This window comes from Lycorma delicatula, chromosome 6 (assembly GCF_047948215.1).
Source record: "Lycorma delicatula isolate Av1 chromosome 6, ASM4794821v1, whole genome shotgun sequence".
NCBI lineage: Eukaryota > Metazoa > Arthropoda > Insecta > Hemiptera > Fulgoridae > Lycorma > Lycorma delicatula.
Genome location: NC_134460.1, coordinates 40,182,267 through 40,203,497, shown reverse-complemented (window position 1 = coordinate 40,203,497; position 21,231 = coordinate 40,182,267). Strand labels below are relative to the sequence as shown.

The 21,231-nt window shown below is 30.8% G+C and overlaps 1 protein-coding gene across 1 annotated transcript; it reads right to left on the bottom strand.

The window, feature by feature from the left end:
* Positions 1 to 250: 250 nt before the first annotated feature.
* LOC142326559 (uncharacterized) lies at positions 251 to 20,994 on the bottom strand. Its single transcript, XM_075369136.1, has 5 exons — positions 20,925 to 20,994; positions 17,358 to 17,464; positions 13,286 to 13,448; positions 8,545 to 8,613; positions 251 to 914 (listed from the first exon to the last, which is right to left on the bottom strand). The coding sequence occupies exons 2-5, from the start codon at positions 17,435 to 17,437 to the stop codon at positions 720 to 722; spliced, it is 507 nt and encodes a 168-aa protein (XP_075225251.1). The 5' UTR covers positions 17,438 to 17,464; positions 20,925 to 20,994; the 3' UTR covers positions 251 to 719.
* Positions 20,995 to 21,231: the final 237 nt, after the last annotated feature.

Here is a 21,231-nt window from a genome sequence, read left to right as displayed (position 1 = left end):
AATTTCCAACACTATATTAAATGTGTACGGTCTGGGCGTTATGTTTTAATAATAAAAAGAATTTATTTTAACGATCGTAAAATAAATTTTTATATATTAATACATCTGATAGTTCAATTATATCAGTACATCGACAGACATTTTCTCCGCATTTAATCTTACAAACTAATAACTTATTACTAATTTTAAAACTATAATGCTAAAATTATAATAATTTAAATGTTTCGCACAAAATAAATGTGCTGGTCATGTAATATTAGATGCAAAAGATATCTAGCAATTTATGTCAGTAATAGTAATAATAATAATATTTAATACTATATCTACAGTAAGAAAAGTATATGAATTGAAAGAAAAAGTAATTTATTTCCATTCCGATTAATGTTCTAAATGTAATTAATAATAAATATTGTACTTTTTTCAACGATTTTGTTTTACGATTTATTTATAATTACCTTTAAAAAAACTACGTGCTGAATTATAATACCTAAGCCATGATTTAAATTTATAATTAAGATCAAATAAGAAATTTAATTTTTTTTTAATATGTAAGAAGATAAATATATTAACCAACAGATTTGTTTTCTGTTGCAAGCTTTCCACCATGTTCTGGCTAGATTGTCGAAATTTAAAAAAAATTGTAAAACGGACTTGTAATCTGTAATAAAACGTAATAAAATATAATGAGTGCTCCATGTTTCCAACCTTAAGTCTTTCTGCTAAATAGATTGTTCAGTTATAGGATGTACCTCCTGCTGACTAAATATTTTTTCTGTAGAACACTCTGTTGGAACTTCACCTTCACAACAAATAAGTACTGTACTACAGTATCGGACTGGTGAAATATGTCTTCTGACAAATTTAACAATAGTAGACGACGGTATATCTCTGCATTTATCCGAGAAAACTGTAACCTGTTCACAGAAAAGTTTTGTATAGGGCTATAATTTGAACAAACAAATTAATATTTATTATAAATTAATTAGCCAAAAAATATATCTGTAATTTTACAAAAAAACCACAATACATTATGACAAAAGTAATTTAACACTTTATAAAATCATTGCAAATAACAGTACAACAAAAGAAGAAAAAGAACACATAGGTGAAAGTAAATTACTAATTAGCAGCGATCAGTTTTTCAGCACAATTTAAAATACATATCTTACGGTAAAACTCCGAATACCGGTAAATCTTAAGTTTTACCGGTAAATTCTAACATTTACCAAGTTACCTGGTAAAAGTCAAAAAAAATCTTGACAACACATTTAATTCGGACTTTTACCAAATCGTTCTAGTCATTGTTGACAATTACCATATTCTGTTGGTAAAGTTGGCAATTGTGTAACGAAATCACTTCTAAATAGGAAAGAGCATGAATTTAAAAATGCTCTACTCAATTTTGGGATTTCAGTTCAAAAATTGCATTAAAATTAATCATTTTCAAAGGTGAGAATAATCAATTAATAGTTAACTCGTAAATACACAGTCTGGGTCTAACACCCGGATTGTTTTTTAACCCAATTTATTTTCAATTTTTGCTGCGGGAAAAAATTTTGAATCCCAATTGAAGGTTTTTCATTACAGTCATTTTGTTCGTTCAAACCATTTTAAAACTTAAGGAAAGATATAAAAAACCTAAAAAATATAACTAAAAATTGTGTTTTTTAAAATATTGCCTTCCAGTTTTCTGTTTATCGTAAAATTCGTATTTCTTTTTACAAAACACCATGATTAAAAAAACATGCTGCTAAGAAAATGTGATTGAATTTTATTTAATATTATTAAGAATAATTTTTACACAAAAAAGTTAATCGTTTATTCTTAATAGTAATTGAAGGCCTGAGAAGCAAAGGGGTCCAAGTGATTTTTTTTGACAAATGGATCTGAGCAGTGCAACCTAAACTAGAAACATAGGAAAGTTTAGCTGTAAAGAGATCCAAGTGATTTGCCTGTTCAGTGATGCTTTCTGGTGGCAGTGGATATAACTACTCACTAGAAACAAACATCTGTTGAGTGGCAAAGGAGTACAAGTGACACTTGGATCCCTCTGCCTGTAAATAAAAAACTACTAGCAGAACTGTTAGATTCACGTCAGTTGTGGACATACAATTTGGGAGTGCACAACTTAAGCAACAAAACAGCTACAATGTTCATGTGGCCAGAGTGTGTGGGATCTAGAAGCTCACAAGAGATTATGTCTTGTCTTTTAAAATATATAAAAGCACTTCCTTTTTCTGTTAAACACTTGGACGCTTTCAGTGACAATGCTGGAGGCAAAAACAAAAACATTATGAAATTTTGGTGTTTCATTGTCAGCAACACCCAAATAGAAACAGTAGACCACAAGTTCTTAGTAAGTGGACATTCATTTCTCGAATGTGATCAAGATTTTGCTCTTATTGAGAAATGCAAGAAGAATAACTCTTTTGTTTTTGTACCTCAGGATTGGTATACTCTTGTGTCAAAGGCTAGCCGAAAATTTACCGTTACTGAAATGAGTCAGGAAGATTTTAAATCTATTGATGAAATGTCCAAGCACATGAAAGGTAAAACTGTAAAAGGCATAAGGAAAATGCAATGGCTCCACTTTGAAAAGACATCTCCTCTTACCCTTTACTACAAAGAAACAGTAAATGATGACTTGACTTTCTACAACCTATCCTGAAGCAGACCGCCAACGACAGTAGTTCAGCTCAAACCTTTGTATGAAGGTCCAATCAGCATCAAAACACCCAAATACAAGGACCTGCTAGGGCTGTTGCCCTTCATACCACCTATTCATCATGAGTACTACAGGAGCTTGCCTCATGGAGCATCAGAGTTGTAACTCAACCTGCAGGAGATGACACAGAAGAGGATGCAGAGGATGAAGATTATGATGATGGTGTGCTTGATCCAGACTATTAGGGGGCTCAATTAACCTGAAATGTCTAACAATATATATATGTTACTTAAGTTATTACAATGACTTTTGCTTACTGTCTTATTAAAGCTTTTTATACTTGACTAAGTGTTTTTATTATTAAAACCATATTAAAGCCAAAGAGGTCCAAGTAACTTTTTAGCAGCAAACGCGTCTAAGTGGTTGCAAAGCAACGCAAAAATAATACTTTGAGACATGTAGTCTTCATTAAATTTCATAATATTTATACATAAAAACAACTAGACATATCTAGATTCCAAAAATAAATTGGTAAACAGCAAAAGATTATCCCAGAATTTATTATAAACAAGTAACTTTAGACTAGTTTTTCTCAAAATGTAAGAAACGTCACTTGAACCCCTTTGCTTTTCAGGCCCTCAATTGTATTCTACAGGCTTTATATCCTTTGAAAAGGATTTATTCTTTCAAAATCATTTCATATTTATTCTTCACTTTATACGTTGATTTTATAATCTTTTCAATGTTTTGTTGTAATCTTTTGATTACAACTAATGTTTTGAATCTTTTGTTGTAATCTTTTGAAAAAAACCTGTTTCATTTTTCACCCGCAGCACACTGAAATTCTGAAATTGGAAAGAGGAATTTCATTACAGAATTGTCAACTTTTACCAACAGTCTATGGTAAATGTCAATAATGACCAAAACTATTTGGTAAAAGACCGAAATAAATGTGTTTTCAAGATTTTTTAGGATTTTTAACAAGTGACTTTGTAAATATTAGAATTTACCGGTATTCGGGGTTTTACCATGACATATATATATATTTATATTTGTAATTGCATAAATAATCAATGCAAACTACCATAGTGAAAAGTACAATCGCAAAAATAATCTGTGTATAAAAAAATAAATAAAAACTGCCTTCGACTGCACCAATTAGCAAGCTTAATATGAACTTCCTAATTTATCTATTTTACTGAATCTATCAATTCATTATTAGTTACACTATCCCTTACTCAATATTATTAGCAATCTTATCACTGCTTCAAACAGCCCAGATAGAACTACTGCATCTTTGCATTTACATTTTTAAACTTTGACAAATAATTATATTGTTACAGATAAAATAATAGTTGTTAAATTAAATAGCTATTAAAACAAGTGTGCCAATTTAAATAGGTAATCATGTTCAGAATTTACCTACTCATTTTTAAGTGTGTCTATAAATATACTTTTCTAGAAATTCAAGTTTTTAGGTTTATTTATTTCAAATATTTCTACATAGTCTCTAAAATGTAATAAATAATCATTATATATTTTACATAAATAATAATATAGATTAATAGCAAAAGATAACAAAAATTGAACAGTTTAAAAATATTAATTTACATATACATCATATTAAGCTATTTTGGGTGTATCATAGGTGGTTTTTATTAATTACATTTACTATTATTTTATGGAAAAGGAAAGAAGAAACTATTGGTAATCGATAATAAATTGATTCAAATATAAAGACGTAGATATTTAACCAGTAATAGAATCATATAAGCAATATGGTCCTGAACACGTTTTCAAATTCTAAACCAGCTTGAAACAACTCTGTAGTTTAAAAAAAAAAAATAGAGGATGTATTGTTTTAGTTATTTCATTAGGTGTAATATTATAGAACTGGCAGATCCAGATAAATGCAACTTTCTAGAAAAATATATTGTTTAGTTTAAGCAGCCATATTTTTTCACATTAAGCTTTTTTTAATTTTAATCCCACGTAAAGTGGCCTGTTTTATTTTTTTCACTAACTGTAAAAAAATATCAAAGATGTTGACACTGTAAAGAATTCTTAAAGAGAAAATTATAAACATATAAATTGGACATAAATCTAAGTACTTCTCCAACACGATACAGTATTACTCAAAACAAGAATAAATTTAAATTATTTAGTATTGTAAATTTAATGCCAAATACAGTTAAGATTAATTCTCTGTAATGTAAAATTTATTTAATTTAATATCAGTATGTAACTTGTGAAAGTATTTACAACAAAGTTGATGCAGTAAAACCTCCCGAAAACGGAATCTGACGACCTAGTAAGAATTCCGTTTTGAAGAGGTTTCCGTCTTGCAAGACTTTTTAAAAATCTAGCTAATTTATCGTGAGGTCCTGTGCTATGAATTATACAAATGTAAAATGAAGTTAGACAAAGGATAAACGTTCGGAATAATCCGAAAATTTTACTGTATATAGAGAACATTAACCACTAATTTTCAAAAATTGTTCACTTACATTCAAAGAGAGTGTAATTTTTCATTTAACGGTTACGTTTAATTAGAAAACATATACTTAGCTTAAAACACAACATGATTTAATACTAATTCTAAAATAAAATCATTTCTAAAATAGTCAAGTACAGTTTTCTGTTTCAATAATTTACTCTTGGAACTTTTGTTTTAAATAATATTTCTAGCGGTTAACATATTCTGTCGCAAATCATCGCTGTTTATACGAATCGCGAATTCCTCCAGCTGTGCTACCATACCAAATGCTCCTTAGAGATCGTTAATTTTGTTTTCGGTGTCCTCTCCTTGTACTTCTTCTGAACTTTCGTAAATTTTGCTAGTTTCGGACAAAATAATTTCATCTACAGTCTGAAATCCTTCTTCGGTTACCAAATCGCTATCAAACCCACGTAGTCTTCAGCATGGACCGATGTTTGACAATTTTCTTGTAACAGAAATTCAACTTTACGCAATATTGTTGTATTGCGCAAAGTACATTTATCGGGAACTACAGAATGTTTCCGATAATGAATTTTTATGTTTTTAATAAGCCCTCTGATCTATTTGGTTGAGTTACACTAGTTGTGCTAGAAGGAAAGAACACATGTATTATGTTAGAATAATTTTCATGAGGGGGACACGACGCATTGTCTAAAAACGGTAAAATATTTATATGTTCACTAGCCATTCTTTCATTTAAATTATAGCCATTTTTCCGTTATATTAGACGTCATCCAAGACTTTTTATCTGCCTACCAGTCAAGTGGTAATTGAACAACATTTTTGAGGCAACTAGGCTTCCAAGATTTACCTATCACCAATGGTTTAAGTAACGTGCCATCCGCAAAACCGCACACCAGAACTGTCAGTCTTTCTTTGGATTGTTTGCCTCTAATACAATTTTCATTTTTGAAATGCAGTGTTTTGTTCGGTAAAGCTCGAAAAAATAAACCGGTTTCATCGCAATTACCGATATTTTTTGGTTCGAAACGTGCGGTTATTTCTTCAATTTTATTTTTCCAGTCTATAACTATTTATTGTGTTTACGTCTTTAGTTCCACCTGAAATTTTATTTTAAGAAATAGAGCGGCTCACAAACTTTTTCTAGCCATCCACCAGAAGCGCTAAATGTAGTAACTCCTTAGCCACAATTTCCTTCGCCTGTTGTTGCAGGATAGGCCCCGAAGTAGGAAGATTTTTTGATTTTGTGTGTGTGAATCTTTTAAATAAAACTGAATTTATTTCTTCATTTTTACTTTTAGTCTGCCATCTACAATTAGCAGCATCCTTTCACTCTCAACCATTCTTCCTTTTTTTTACCTTTATTTCTAAAATGTTTTAAATTTGTATTTTTCCACAATTAGACTTTTCACTAAGTTCTTTAACGTACGTTTTAGAAATTAAATTAAATTTGTCCTTTAAACGATAAACAGAATGCGAACTATAACAATTTACTTCTACGAGAAAATGAAAACTATACTGCTGCTTACCACGTTGTTTAAGGCACTGGATAAAATTATTCTCAGAACTGTACATGAATTACTTACATAAGCTGTCGCTCCCTATCAAATTTTATTAATGACCGTCGGCTTATATGCCGGAAGTTTGGAGCCAAGAATGTGACTGCGTTTAATTAAACAACAGTTACAGTACTATGTTATAATTATAATAATCATCTACTGGATTTATAATTTGCAAATAGTGGGAATGTACAATTCTTCGTTTTTTTAATTTCCTTTCCGTCTGGTGGGACAAGATTAATACGTAAAATTAAAAATAAAATCTACGTTTCCTTTCTGTATTGCGGAGTTTTCAGTTTTGAAGAGATCAATTTGTATTAAAAAAAAAATCGGGATTTGAGAAACTACGTTTTGAGGAGGTTTCCGTGTTGTAAAGGTTTCACTGTATCAATGCAGCACGCTAAAGAATCACTCAAGAAGTTTTGATTTTATGGAGTGCGTGCAAAGCTAATCAGAAAAAATGATGAAACTCACTAATCCCACACGGTCAAGATGAAAAAATAAAGAGAAACTCATTGCATTGTTTTCTCGACTTGCCAGATTTAAATTTGTATTATTGTTCAATGTACATACTTTTTATTTTTAATGTTCTTCACACTTCGGTTCTCACTAACGTTGAAATCGGTAACAAAGGTTTTCGTAAATTTATTTATTAATTATAAAATACAACAAAATATGAAATAATTATGAAGATAAACTTAATTATTAAAATTGATCTAGCCTTTTTATTCAACCTATGTAACAATAAACCTCAGGGTTGAGCCTCAGCAGAACGGTTAGTAAATGATTGCATTCATTCTATTAATATTTCAAACCAATTTGCATGAATTGGTCATAAGGAGTCATAGAAAGGTATTTCTATGCTTTTCAACAGCCGAGTGCAATAAAGTATAATTTTAACAGCTTATGAGAAGAAAACACTTGTATGATTCTACACTGGAAAAGGATGGATAACGAAATTGGTTTGGATAGATCTACTGTTCAAGACTATGAATCTACAAAAAGCTGCAATCATGAAGCAATTGGAGCAATGAACAATCAAACCAGTTTCTTATGTTACAGCAATGAAAGAAGAAGTATGTGTTGTACCTTCTTCAAATGTAATTTATTTTGTTTAATAAATGACAAAAATTTTAAAATCACTAGTTGCAAAATTTGAATGTTATTAAATCTAGCTTGTTTACTCCAACCAGTTTTCCAGCTACTGCCAGGTCTGGTGTGTGTATAGACTACCAACTACAATTATTGCTACTGACTTGCAAGGCCTGACATAGCTGCACACATAGGGCAATGTAAGTGTACCGGCAAACATGTAGTCTTGAACAATCTCAGGCCAACCACTCCTGAGACGTGTGGTTTATTGAAACCCAACCGCTAAAGAATACCGGTATCCATAGTTTAGCATTCAAATCCATATAAAAGCAATTAATTGCCTTTAAAACGACTCAAACCTTAGAATTCTCACCTTCGAAAATCAGCTGAGTTTGCGATGACAAGTTTAACCATTAGACTAACCCAACAGGTTTATTGAATCGAGTATTGAACTAAAATGGCCAATTTTTTAAATTACTGTAAATAAAATTCATTAATAAGAAGTTTTTTTTAATAAAATATAAATACTGTTAATGTAAAATCACAGATTATGTCTGTTCCAAACATCAACTTCTTCAATGACAAAATTCTTTCCTTCCATACAACAGACTTGTTTCTAAAAGCGGTGGACAATTTTAGTCACAAATTGGCCAGTAATAAATAAACATAATACATTTTTGGTGTAATTGAATTCATAGATTTTTTATGTACAATTGTATAGGTGCATGTTCGTTTTATTTCCATAAGTTACTTTGAAATATACTTACCTTCAGATTTTTATATCCTTTCATTCTTGCACATAAAAACTTTGGTATATCTGTATTTACTGCTTCATCCTGTCAAAAAAACATTCAAACATTTACATGCAGACTCTTATGGTAGTATACAACAGAATAATTAACAAAAATATTTTGTTTTTACTTTTCCTTCTTCAATAATCATATAATAAATATCCAGGTAAATTCATGAATACTAAATTATGAAATGTGCTTTGTATCATAAAAATGAATCTAGTCAGTACTACATTATATAAAGGCATAAGAAGACATTCAACACTGTTTAATAAGATTAATGCTCTTGAAATAAATAGTTCATCTAATTTACATCAATGGGTTACATTAAATGGTTTTTTCTTTTCAAATGATTAACTTTACAGATTTTTTCAGTTTAAAGTTAAATAATCTTCTATAAAAATAAGACAATTTGTATTAAAAGTAATCGATAATTATATACTCTTATCATTTAATGAACGGTATAGAAATTTATCTTTATCAATAAAATTAAGTTTGCTGTTGTTTTTTTCTTTGACTGATGAATTAATTCACCACAGGTTACAACAAAGAAGCTTGTGCATGAGAATGAGAGAATGGAAATTTGTAGTATATGAGAAGTACCATGCCTGATCAGGATTTGAAACAGAGACTTCTACATTAAAGGCCAAGATGCTACCATTCCACCATAGATCGGTATTATGTTATTATTTTTTGTTTTATTTTTAACTTCCTACATACTTACAGTACAATAGTGTGTAAATTAATCTGAACATAGATATTATTTAACAGTAAATTATTTAGAAAATAATTATTTAAAAAAAAAAATGGAATCTACATCAAGACAATGTAATGTGATGCACATATTTTTTTTTTGTCTCCAGTCATTTGACTGGTTTGATGCAGCTCTCCAAGATTCCCTATCTAGTGCTAGTCGTATACTGAAATGAAAATTTCAGTATACCCCCTACATCCTACATCCCTAACAATTTGTTTTACATATTCCAAACGTGGTCTGCCTACACAATTTTTTCCTTCTACCTGTCCTTCCAATATTAAAGCGACTATTCCAGGATGCCTTAATATGTGACCTATAAGTCTATCTCTTCGTTCAGCTATATTTTTCCAAATGATCCAATTTTTCCAAAAAAACACAATTTCTTCATCTATTTGCCGCACATATATAGAATTATAAGATTCTCACACTCCTTACTGATGCTGATTATTATATATAAAATATATTGGGGTCTGAAAGGTTAAAGACGAGATAACTCAATTTTTTTTTAATTTTATTAACGGTGCTATATGTCTTATCTTATGTTTATCTGCCCTACAAAAGACCATATAACATCATCTAATGTGATGCAACATATAGAATATCAGGATTCCCACTACTGTCCCTATCTATCTGCCAGACGGTGAAGAAAATTTTTTTTTTTCATAACTTTCAGACCAATCTTTTGTCTTAAATTTTTTTCAACATCATGGTAGCACTGAAAAAATTAGCTACATAAATTGCAACAAGATTTATTGATTTATTTTAACAGGATTGATAGGAAAAAAAGTTATGCGTGATAGATTTTCTGATTGTTATTTTCAAAATTGTTATGCATCAAAGATTTTCAATTTGGGTTAAATCTGGGGAGTTGCCTGTCCACAGAAGCACTTTAATTTAGTTTCATTCTTCAAAAACTTTTTCCACTTTTTTGGCAGCATGACTTGCAAATCTTGTTCAAACACTCACCTGCCTTGTGGGAATTTGTTAAGTTGGTTCACATCCCTTTCCTTGAGAATTTTGATATACCAATCACTTTTCAACATACCATCTACTGGGAGTAATGAACAAGAGCCTTCAAATGTGAAATAACCCCAAAACATTTTTTTCTGAGATATTAATCGATTGTTTGATACGTGCTGGTGATGTATTTTCATCTGATATTTTATTAATGTATGGAACCTGAACATAAAAATGTAACTCATCAGAAAGCATAACACATTTTTCCAGTCTTCTTTGGTCCAGTTAGTATTTGCTTTGGCCCACAAGAGTTTTGCACATTGCTAGTGTTAAAAGTTGCTTTTTAGCTGTCCAACAAGCTTTCCATCCATCTGAAAGAAGTATGCTTATACGAGGTGTGTGAGAAAAGTAATGAGGCTGACTTTTTACTTGCCAAAGTTTTTATTTTTTTAAACAACAATATTGTCCCCTTCAAAGTAGTTCCCTTGGGCAGTCATACACCGGTGGAGTCGTTGTTCCCACTCCTGGTAGCAGCGCTGTACGGCTTCAACTGGTAGGGTTTTTAACCGGCCAGTCACAGTCTTTGGAATGTTCTTCAGAGTTCCAAAATCACGGCCTTTTAAGACATGTTTCAATTTTGGGAAAAGGAAAAGGTCACAAGGACCCAAATCAGGCTAATAGAAGGGATTGAGGAACCGTAGGAATGCGTTTTGAGGTCAAAAATTCCGTGATGGAAATGGCCGTGTGAACACGGAGCATTGTCATGATGAATCATCCACTTGTCTGCAGTGATTGGTCTCACGCAAATCACACTTTTCCTGAGCCTTTCAAGGAATTGTTTGTAAAACACTTGGTTGACAGTTTGTCCTGGAAGAACAAATTCTTTATGCACGATACCCCTACTGTCAAAAATGCAGATAAGCACGGTTTTGATCTTTCATTTGCTCATTCGACATTTTTTCGGTCGAGGAGATGACGTAGTGTGTCACTCTTTGCTTTGCCGCTTTGTTTCAGGATCGTGCTCAAATATCCAGTACTCATCACCTGTCATACACGATTGAAGAATTCTTGGTCATTGTCAATCCTCTCAAGAAGATCAACGCACACGTTTATTCGATTTTCCTTCTGTTCTGTTGAGGTTTTTCGGCTTCAATTTCGCTTGTCCAAATCGTGTCAAAATTTGATGTACAGTGAAAGCGTTTAAATTTAACTGTTCACTCATCATTCTTATTGTTAAACGACGGTCTGATCCCACAAAAACCCTCACACGCCAACGTTTTCGTCAGATTTTGAAGTTGAAAATCTCTCTGAGCGAGGTTGATCTTCAACGTATTCTCGGCCTTCCAAAAATGATTTGTGCCAGCGGAAAACTTGTGCTCTTGATAAGCAATGTTCCCCATAGGACTGTTTCAACTTTTCAAAAGTCACACTTACGAATTCCCCAAGTTTAACACAAAACTTGATTGCACAACGTTGCTCTAAATTCCGATGCTCCATTTTCGTAACACACAACAAAAACACAACTTCATTGATGGCGCTATCAAAAATGTGTTGGCTGAACGGAGTTGAAACTCGTACTGAGCGTGTGGAAAGGATTAACAAACCGGTCTAACAGAGACCGGTAGACACAGCGTTGCCAGATTGCTCGCAGTGTTACCAATCTCATTACTTTTCTCACACACCTCGTAACAGTTATCACATGTAAATCTATTCCACTGGCTGCTAATTCTGAACTTAAGTCTATACCACATAATTTTGGATCAAGTTTACTTTTTCTCACTAACAACCAAAAATGTATTGGAGTAGTTTTTCTCTTACGATTACATTTACCTTTCCTCTGAGATGAAAAGGAACAGTTCTTTAAACTGTTTTAAAATACTATTCATTGTCCCTAGTCTACTAACACACTCTGAAATTACTTATCGTAATATACTAGTTTGCTTGGAAAAAGTAACAATTATCAAATGCTTCCTTGGATTTATGTCCATTATTATATATTCAAGACACAGTAAAAAAATATGATTTCTTAATAAAAAATGAAATAAACTTTCACAAAACGCTATTTACAATAAGAAAATTGATAAATTATCACCAATAACCTCACATTACACAGACAACTTAAAGAATGGGTATGGTCATGCAGTGTAGCCACAACATAGAAATAAACAAATAAATTCCCTAAGTCCCGATTTATTTCCATGCTACTGCAAAATTTAAATATTTCTTACAAGATATACTATGTTAAACTAAATAGTTAATGAAATAAAGTCACAAAAAGAAGCACTCAGAATGAACCATAAACAAATAGCAGCAACTGAAATATTGGCTCATAATATTTATTAATCTCTACTTCAAGTGGCTGAAATTTGAGTGGCAATTAACATTATAATGTAAATTATAATTTTATAAAAATATTTTGAAAGTGACTACATTAAACTTTATTTTAAGGATTTAAGTTATAAAACCATCACATGAATCTAAGTGAGCTTTTGCTACAAATTTAGCTTTTACAATTAAGTGTGCTCTATGAGAGCATTATGATACTCTCAAATACAGTTTCAAAGATATCAAAACTCAACGTTTAATCCTTTTACATCCTGTTTTTAAGAAATTGAATTTTATCTTGCTCAGATATATTTAACTTGTTTTATTCTTTCAGGATTTTTTTTAAACCCTAATAAAATTTAAAATTAACACGAAAATAACTTATTGTGTAAAGACATAAATTTTATTGATATAAATAAATAATCCTCAGATACTTAATTTAGTAAAAAAAAAACCAAAACCTAAATAATGAAGATTTTCTTGGTAGAGAAGTAGCATCTTTGTCCTTTCATCCGGAGGTCCTGATTCAATTTGGTTAGGCACGGGATTTATCATACAATACAAAATTTACATTTCCATACTCCCATACACAAGCTGCAAGCTTGTGTGGTTAATTAATTCATAAAGAAAAGAAAAGAAGAAAATACTTAACATTCCAAAAAAAGAATTAATATATACCAAATTATTGCAAGATTGACAAGTTGTCTTCTCATCATAATTTATCGGCGTAAACTTTGGACAACTTGTCTTCTCATCATAATTTATTGGCGTAAATTTTTCATCTTTTTCAGTTTGCACCATCCCACAATGACAAGCTGTTGCATCAACATCATCATCCTCTCTGAAAACATGAATCAATATTTGGTTTTATAATTTTATAAAGGATGAAACTTCTCCTGATAAGTGGAAAACAAAATATATGTAATATATTATGTATTTAAAAAGCATTAATTTGTCTTAATCATTCTTTTAACTTTGATACATTAAAGCGTGTGCAGTATATTAGAAATGTTTTTTTTTCTAGCAGCATTAATGGTTGCTTACAATGTTCACTAAGATGGTACTTGTGAAAGTTAATATTAAAATACACAGCGATTGCTCGCGTATTGGTACTGTGGAACTGCAGCACCCCCTACTTCCACTTGATATTATCGATAACATTTAATATAATAAATCCTTTTTTCTTTAATTCTTTCTTTATACTTGTACAATATATAATCCTTAACCTTAATGTGAGTAGCCATTCCCCAGTTTATGAAAAAGATACAAAAATCGTTGTATGGAACTGTGCGCTTCACAGTTCCAGTGGCGTGGTGTTTGGCTGTTATGCACATGCGCACATAGGAAGCTGGCATGCATGGCTGCGAGGAAGAGAGAGCACTGTTGCTCCCACAGTTTCGACCCTGGCATGGAAGGTAGTTTTTTTTTTTTTTTACTCGGCGTGTGTACGGAACGTTCCTTGTTCGTTTCCTTTTCTAGTGTAGTCAGCGGAAGGAATATGAAAATGGTTTAGTTGTTTTTTCAGTAGCGTTCAGAAGATAGCGGAAAGCAAGGGCTCTTTGATTGCCAAATCTGTCCAAAAACAAGCTGGAAGGGCGAAAGAGAAGGTAATCGGTAAAAACTAATTCTGAACTTGTTTCTGTGTACATAGAAATTTAAATTAAGTACCATTAGACTATAGCATTTTTAAGCGGACATTTTACTAAGTTATTATCTGATAATACTAAAAAGTATTACCTGTATTGACATTTTTTATTTATTCGGTTAAACTGAATACAGTTGGCTTTAGTACTTAAAAGAACTTCAATGGCTTCAAATAAATATAGTTTTTATGAATGTATAATTGACTCATGTTAGATAGTCTTCATCAGATTCTATAGTAATACTTTTAAACAGGAATTCAGATTCTAAAATCCAAGTGAATACTTGCTCCAGAATTGCACAATTCTGTACAAATACAGTTCGACAGTTAACAGTTAGTTCCTAGGTAAATAAAAAACTAAAGCACGAGTTTTAACTTTATTTCACATTTTAACTAAAATATATATCTTTTTAGTCGATCCTTTAACTAATTCTATGATATTTTCAATTCTTCTGCATTGTTAGCTCATCTTTTAACCTTGTCATCGATTATATTTTGAATCCAAAATTACGTTCTTTTAATAAATGTTTGAATTCATGTCCTCTATAGTTTTCTCCTTTGTATTTCTTCTACAACAGAATATATAAAACTAAACATGGATGCCATTATATATTGCTTACACCCAAATTTACACAATATGATTTTATCTCCTCCTACTTGCCTAACAACCTCTTCATTTTCAACATTTTCACCCTCTAAATTTTCAACATCCTCATAACAAATTTAAAATGAGAATATCGAAAAAAGGTGTTAATTCAGAGAATATCATAACAAAAGTCATAACTAAAAATTCAGTTTCATTGTCAATATGTAACACAATTTCTTTCCTTTATTTTTTGGAGGTTGCAGGCCCGTGCTTAATCCTGACAGAAATTCCGTTTTTACCGATGGAATTGTCGTATCACACCAAATTCTTGAAGCGGCGTGGCCTTCACACCACTTAATATAATAAGAGTAGTCAAATGACTAATGATATCTCAAAAAAAATAATATCAAATAATACTATGAATAAATACCTAAACAGATTTTATTACACAACAGCTTACCCCTAGGTATTTTATTTAAAGAAACACTTATAATCTGTTCATTCTTAGAATATATGAAATAAACTGCGAGTGTGGTAGTGCGTCCATACATACAGCACACTACTGTACGCGCCGAGCAGTTGCAACTTCCGGATGTTTAAAAACAAAACATAGTTGTTTACAGATTTCAAAATAACAGTATGAATTCTCATATTCCATACTGGATATTTTTAATCTTCTTTTAATTGTAGTTCTGTGTTTCAGTACTTTTTTTGGTACGCGTGACTGTGTATATTCGGTTACCGTGTGATTACTGTGAGATTTGATAGTGTGATTAACCTGTATGTTTATTCGAATAGTTTATCTATATGGCTGATAATTCTGAAACATCTTTCAATAAGCACAGAAAAGGGAAACGTTTGCGAAGTGGTGAAAAAAATACTTTTTAACGTATTCAATCAACTGCTGGAGAAAAATTCTACGTTGGTTAAAAAAGAAGTAGTGAAACTTACTTCTGAATTAACTGGTGTGTCGATTAGTAGTATTATAGATTACGGACTAAAATAAATAGGTAAGGAAAGGTAGAAACTCCTGTTAAAAATAGAAAACGTGGAAAACCTGTGCTAGGAAAATGGGATGAATTTGACAAAAATGTAATAAGATTGTATATAATTTCTTTTTTCGAAATGAAATACCAACCTTAAAAAAATTGCAGGCTGTAATAAACTGTGACAAGAGTTTACCAAAGATTCGACGCACTATTTTATACAAATTATTGTTGTCGATGGATTTTAAATTTATAAAAAAAATAAAAAAGTGTTTAATGTTGATCGAGAAGAGATCATAATTGGGCGGCGGCGTACTTATTATTATTTTTTTTAAATAGCAAATTATAAAAAAACGGATAGAAATATATTTTATTTGGATGAGACATGGGTAAATGAAGGCAACACCACTTCAAGGATTTGGTGATACGACAATTATTAGATCGGTAAAAATAGAATTTCTGTCAGGATTAAGCACGGGCCTGCAACCTCCAAAAAATAAAGGAAAGCAATTGTGGTACATGTTGGCAATGAAAATGGATTTTTAGAGGAGGGATTACTTGTTTTTGAATCCAAAAAATCTGGAGACTACCAGGATGACATGAACGGAGATATTTTTAGGAAGTGGTTTGAAAACGTATTGTCGTTATTACCCGAAAATAGTATTGTTGTAATGGGCAATGCTCCGTACCATAGTGTAAAACCGAAAAATATTCCAAACAGTTCATGGAGAAAACAAGAAATTGCTTTATGGCTGCGATAAAAAAATATCCACTTTGGAGAAAACAGTTTAAAGGCAGAACTCCTTGAACACACTCGTGACAAATTTAATAAATTTTTAATCGACGATTTGGCTGAAACGTAAGGTCATATGGTGTTAAGGCTCCCCCCTATCGCTGTAACCTTAATCCGATTGAGTTAGTGTGGAGCCACGTAAAAGGCTATATTGCCCGAAATAATAATATATATAAAATGAAAGACGTTAAAATCCTGCTTGAAAAAGGCGTATCAACGCCTTTTTTCGATAAGTTTTTGTTCAAGTCATATATTTTATCTATTAAATTATTTTTAATAATATGGTAGTTATCGGTCGGGTTATTATTGTTTTCTTAGGTTTTATCATATTAAAAATTTTGTGAGGGATTAAAAGGTTATACGTTTAGTTTAAAGTAAATTAAATAAATTATAATAGTAATTACAATAGGAACTGTAAGTAATTATAATTACTTAGCAATTACAAATTACATTGTATATATTACAATTATAATTATTATAATTGTAATAGTAATTACAATTATAGTTAAATAAATAAATTAAATTAAGTGTAAAGCGAATATAACATTTTGTGAGAAACTACAAAATATTTTAAGTTTAGTATGTAATATTTTTTAGGCATACTGCTCCACAGCGCTCTGTCGTCTGCAGTGTGTTTAAGCGATATCTCCTTAGAATGAACAGAGAGTAGATTAATTTATCATTAGTATTTATTTTTTCATTTCAATTATCAATTAAATACGGATATAGATAAACTGACTTACACCATACTAGTCGATGTACACTCAACAGTCTCCGCTGCCAATATGATAGAAATCAAGAGAATGAATTTATTAGTAGCCATCTTTGATATTTCAAAGGTAATTGTAAGCTGGATTAAAAAAACAAAATTAATAAATTTTACAATACTCATGAAGACCACATCATTATATTTTATTTAAAAACACACAAAAAAAGTTTAAAGGAACACAGTAATGACGTATTTTTAGGCTACTTTTGTGTGTCATGTGCAATTACAATAAAGCAAAGGACCGCGACAATATAAAATCCATCATTGCTACTATCAACTAAAGCCTAAGCTACTCTGATGAGGCTATTCCGATTCAGATAATAGTTACACTTGAAACATTTCCCAAGCGGAAGTAAGCATATATAACCAACTGATGCATCGGTTAAAAGTGTCTTTTTCATAAAATACTAGGTTAACTATCAACCATTCAGGAAGGTCAACAACATGACATGGGTTTAATATCTTTATAAATTTATTACATGAAATAAAATTTATGAAATACAGATAGATAAATTGAAATTTTTCAATAATAAAACAACTTAACACGAGCACAACATAACCTTATTATTAACCACATTAAAACTAAATGTGTTTATCTCTGATTTTAGGAATTTACTCTACAATGCATCCACTTCCATGATTTTTTTCATAATATAAAAACTATAAAAGAAAGTCACATTTAAAATTTGAAACATTAAGTGGCCTAATCTCAAAGTACTCTGTTGAAACAACCTAAACATCAGGATCTACATTTTTTTACAGACAATTCTCTATTTTTATATAAAAATATTAAAAAAACAGCATAAAAAATTTATTTATTTATTTAGGACGGTGGGATCGCGAAGAAAATTTCTCCGGCTTTTCTAAGAAAAGTAAGGTATTACTTCAGTTGTATGTTGGGAGTGGGGGGGAAAAATGAATTTCTTTACGTTTTGAGGTATGAGGTGTACGAAAATATCATTCACCTAGATTTTGAGTTTCCTTATATATTTATAGGACTATATAAAAATTGTATGGCTCTAAAAACCTCCAAAAAATACGATCAATTTTACTGAAATTAAATATGCCCTAGTAGTGTATCTGAAGTTGTGCATATGAAAATCTGGTGAAGATCGGTTGACTCGTTCTTGAATCGCGCTATGGTCCAAAAAATTTGAGCGACACCAGTTAGCGTGCGGTTATGATGCTTCAAGCTGGAACAGTTTTTTCCTGTTTAGCTTCCAGGAACCACCGTTAGGTATTACTTCAGAGAATGTGTATGAGTGTAAGTATATTCTTGTAGTCTCAGGTCGACTATTTCTGAGATGTGTGGTTAATTGAAACCCAACCACCAAAGAATACCGGTACCCACAATCTAGTATTTAAATCCGTATAAAAATAACCGCCTTTAAAAAAAAAAAAAAAAAAAAAAACGTTGCCGGCCTCCACGACGCGAGTGGTAGCGACTCGGCCTTTCGAACCCGGAGGTCCCGGGTTCGAATTCCGATCAATCATGGCATTTTCACAACTACAAAAAATTTTTATTCATCCTCTAAAGTTAATATCTAACGGTGGTCCTGGAGGTTAATAAAAAAAAAAGTTGGAACGCTGATATTTCTTTATTTGGAGTACTATTGCTAACAATACTTACAAATTATTTAAGTATATCGCACATCCACATTTTAATTATCTGCATTTTCTGTAGGGGGACACCTAACAAACTAAATTATTAACATTTTTCACGCATCTGTTGTAATAGTACAAGTCTGTAGTAGTAGGCAGACGACTTATACCGCTGACAAGTAGCATGCATGATGCGTTCGTTGGTAGGTCTGTCTGTTATGTTCCAATTTGTTCATTCCTGTGTGCACCCAATGTTAAGCAATTGACCGATTTTTATGCTTAACAATACTTACCGTTAATAAAGTTTGTATAATTAGGAACTAATTATTTATTTCGCATTTAATAACTTTAAAATACTATTGAAATCGTTTTGATAGGATAAATAAAACTATGAATGTCTCCGGGGAATTAGTTTGAAAATATAATTTAGTTGTCCACAATTTTATTTCTACAACCGATACAGAATATTCTTTGAAGATACAAAGTAAGTGAAAACAGAAAATAGCTTGAAAACTTAAAAATAGTAAATTTTAAATAATTTAAATAAAACGGTAATAGAACAATATATAAAGATTTCTAGTTTTTATAACCAGAATTAAAAGCTAGCAAGCTCCTTCTACGACCAACTGTTAACAAGCACCAAAAATGAGATTTGTTAAATAATAGAAACACATGATTCTCAATTATTTATAGTTTCATTTTACTTCCTTGTACGAAGTAAAGGAAGTATTGTGATCGCAAAAAATTTCGGTTTTCAGATTTCAACGAAATATCCATTTTGACCATCCCTGAATCCATTTTGACTAATTTCGGCGTGACGTCTGTATCTCGCATAACTCAAATACGATTAGCCGTAGGATGTTGAAATTTTGGATTTAGAACTTTTGTTATATCTAATTGTGCACCTACCCTTTTGAGGCCAATCGACAGAACCAAAAGTGTCCAAAAAAGCTCATAATCCAAAAAATGTGTATTTTGGACTTTTGCTTAACTGCAGTAATAAGCCATCATCGAGAGCTTTTCAACAATATATCATAAGTGGTACTTATTTTCACCGGTTCCAGTTATAGCCAAATAAAATTTTAATTAATGAAATATTTGGATCAAAGGGAAAGCACATCGGTTTAAATCAGACTTAATCTCCTTTTTTTAACTTTTTCTTTTTTAATTTAAATATATTGATTTATTAATAATTATTAACCTCAGATTGTAAAAACGTTTTACAGTCAATAATTTAATAACAATAAAAAATATGAAAAAATATCAGAAGTTATTAATGAAATAAAACGTTATATACTTTTAATTTAAAAAAAAATGTGTATATGTAATTTAGTAGGCGTACAAGGAAGTCATGTGGGTCCACATCAATTTTTTTTTTAATGTAGTAATTAAAATATATAAGTTTGTTAGTAGAAAGAAATTAATTCCGCAATAAAAGTAGTTTTATTTTATTTTAAACCACAAACTTCTGTTGCAGTATTTCTTTTGTTCTTTTTCATTAAAATTTACTACCAATCGTGAAATATATATATTCTTATTTACAAAAATTTCTGTTAAAAAATGAAATATTTTTAAAGAACATTTAAAAGAAAATATTAAATGAACAGCAGCGCGTTGCCATAAATATATTTTTAGTGCGGTTAAACTTTGAATCTATTTGACTTTTACTATTAATAACTATTAAAAATTAATCTAGAAAATTATCAAAATAGAACATAAATGAATTCATTTTATAATTTAAATTATCACAAAATAATAAGAACTAATTTACGAAATGGAAAACCCAAATACTATTTTTGGCTTTTGTCAGTACAGTACAAACTTAATGAAAATATTTGTATTTACGAGTATATGAAGGAAAACATTAATTATCTTATTGACATTAGTCGATTTTGTAATTTTTTATTAAAAATTTAAGTAAAAAATTTTAAAATCTTACCGCAATAAAGACGACCTGACCTGATTGTACAGTGCTGTAAATGTGAGGTTTCGAAGCGAATAGAAGACACCACAAAACCAAACTAATGAACAACGCGTCATTGAACCTCTAATTTATGTAAAAATGCTTATCCCTACTACTAACAAAAATATTTATAGCGTGATTGCAGACAGCCAATCAGATTATTCATGTGTAGTGACGGAAGCCAAATAAATGAACCTATGCACATACACAAAGAAATATTAGATAGAATCCTTAAAATGTTTGTTTATAAAATTGCATTTTCATTGAACATTTATATGCGAGT

Excerpts from the sequence above, each read along its gene's own strand:
- LOC142326559 (XM_075369136.1), bottom strand. The coding sequence starts at position 17,437 with ATGGCTACTAATAAATTCATTCTCTTGATTTCTATCATATTGGCAGCG. Across the intron at positions 8,614-13,285 it reads GTCAATCTTGCAATAATTTG|GATGAAGCAGTAAATACAGA; the intron begins GTATATATTAAT and ends TTTTTTTGACAG. Across the intron at positions 915-8,544 it reads AAGGATATAAAAATCTGAAG|GTTACAGTTTTCTCGGATAA; the intron begins GTAAGTATATTT and ends TTCTGTGAACAG.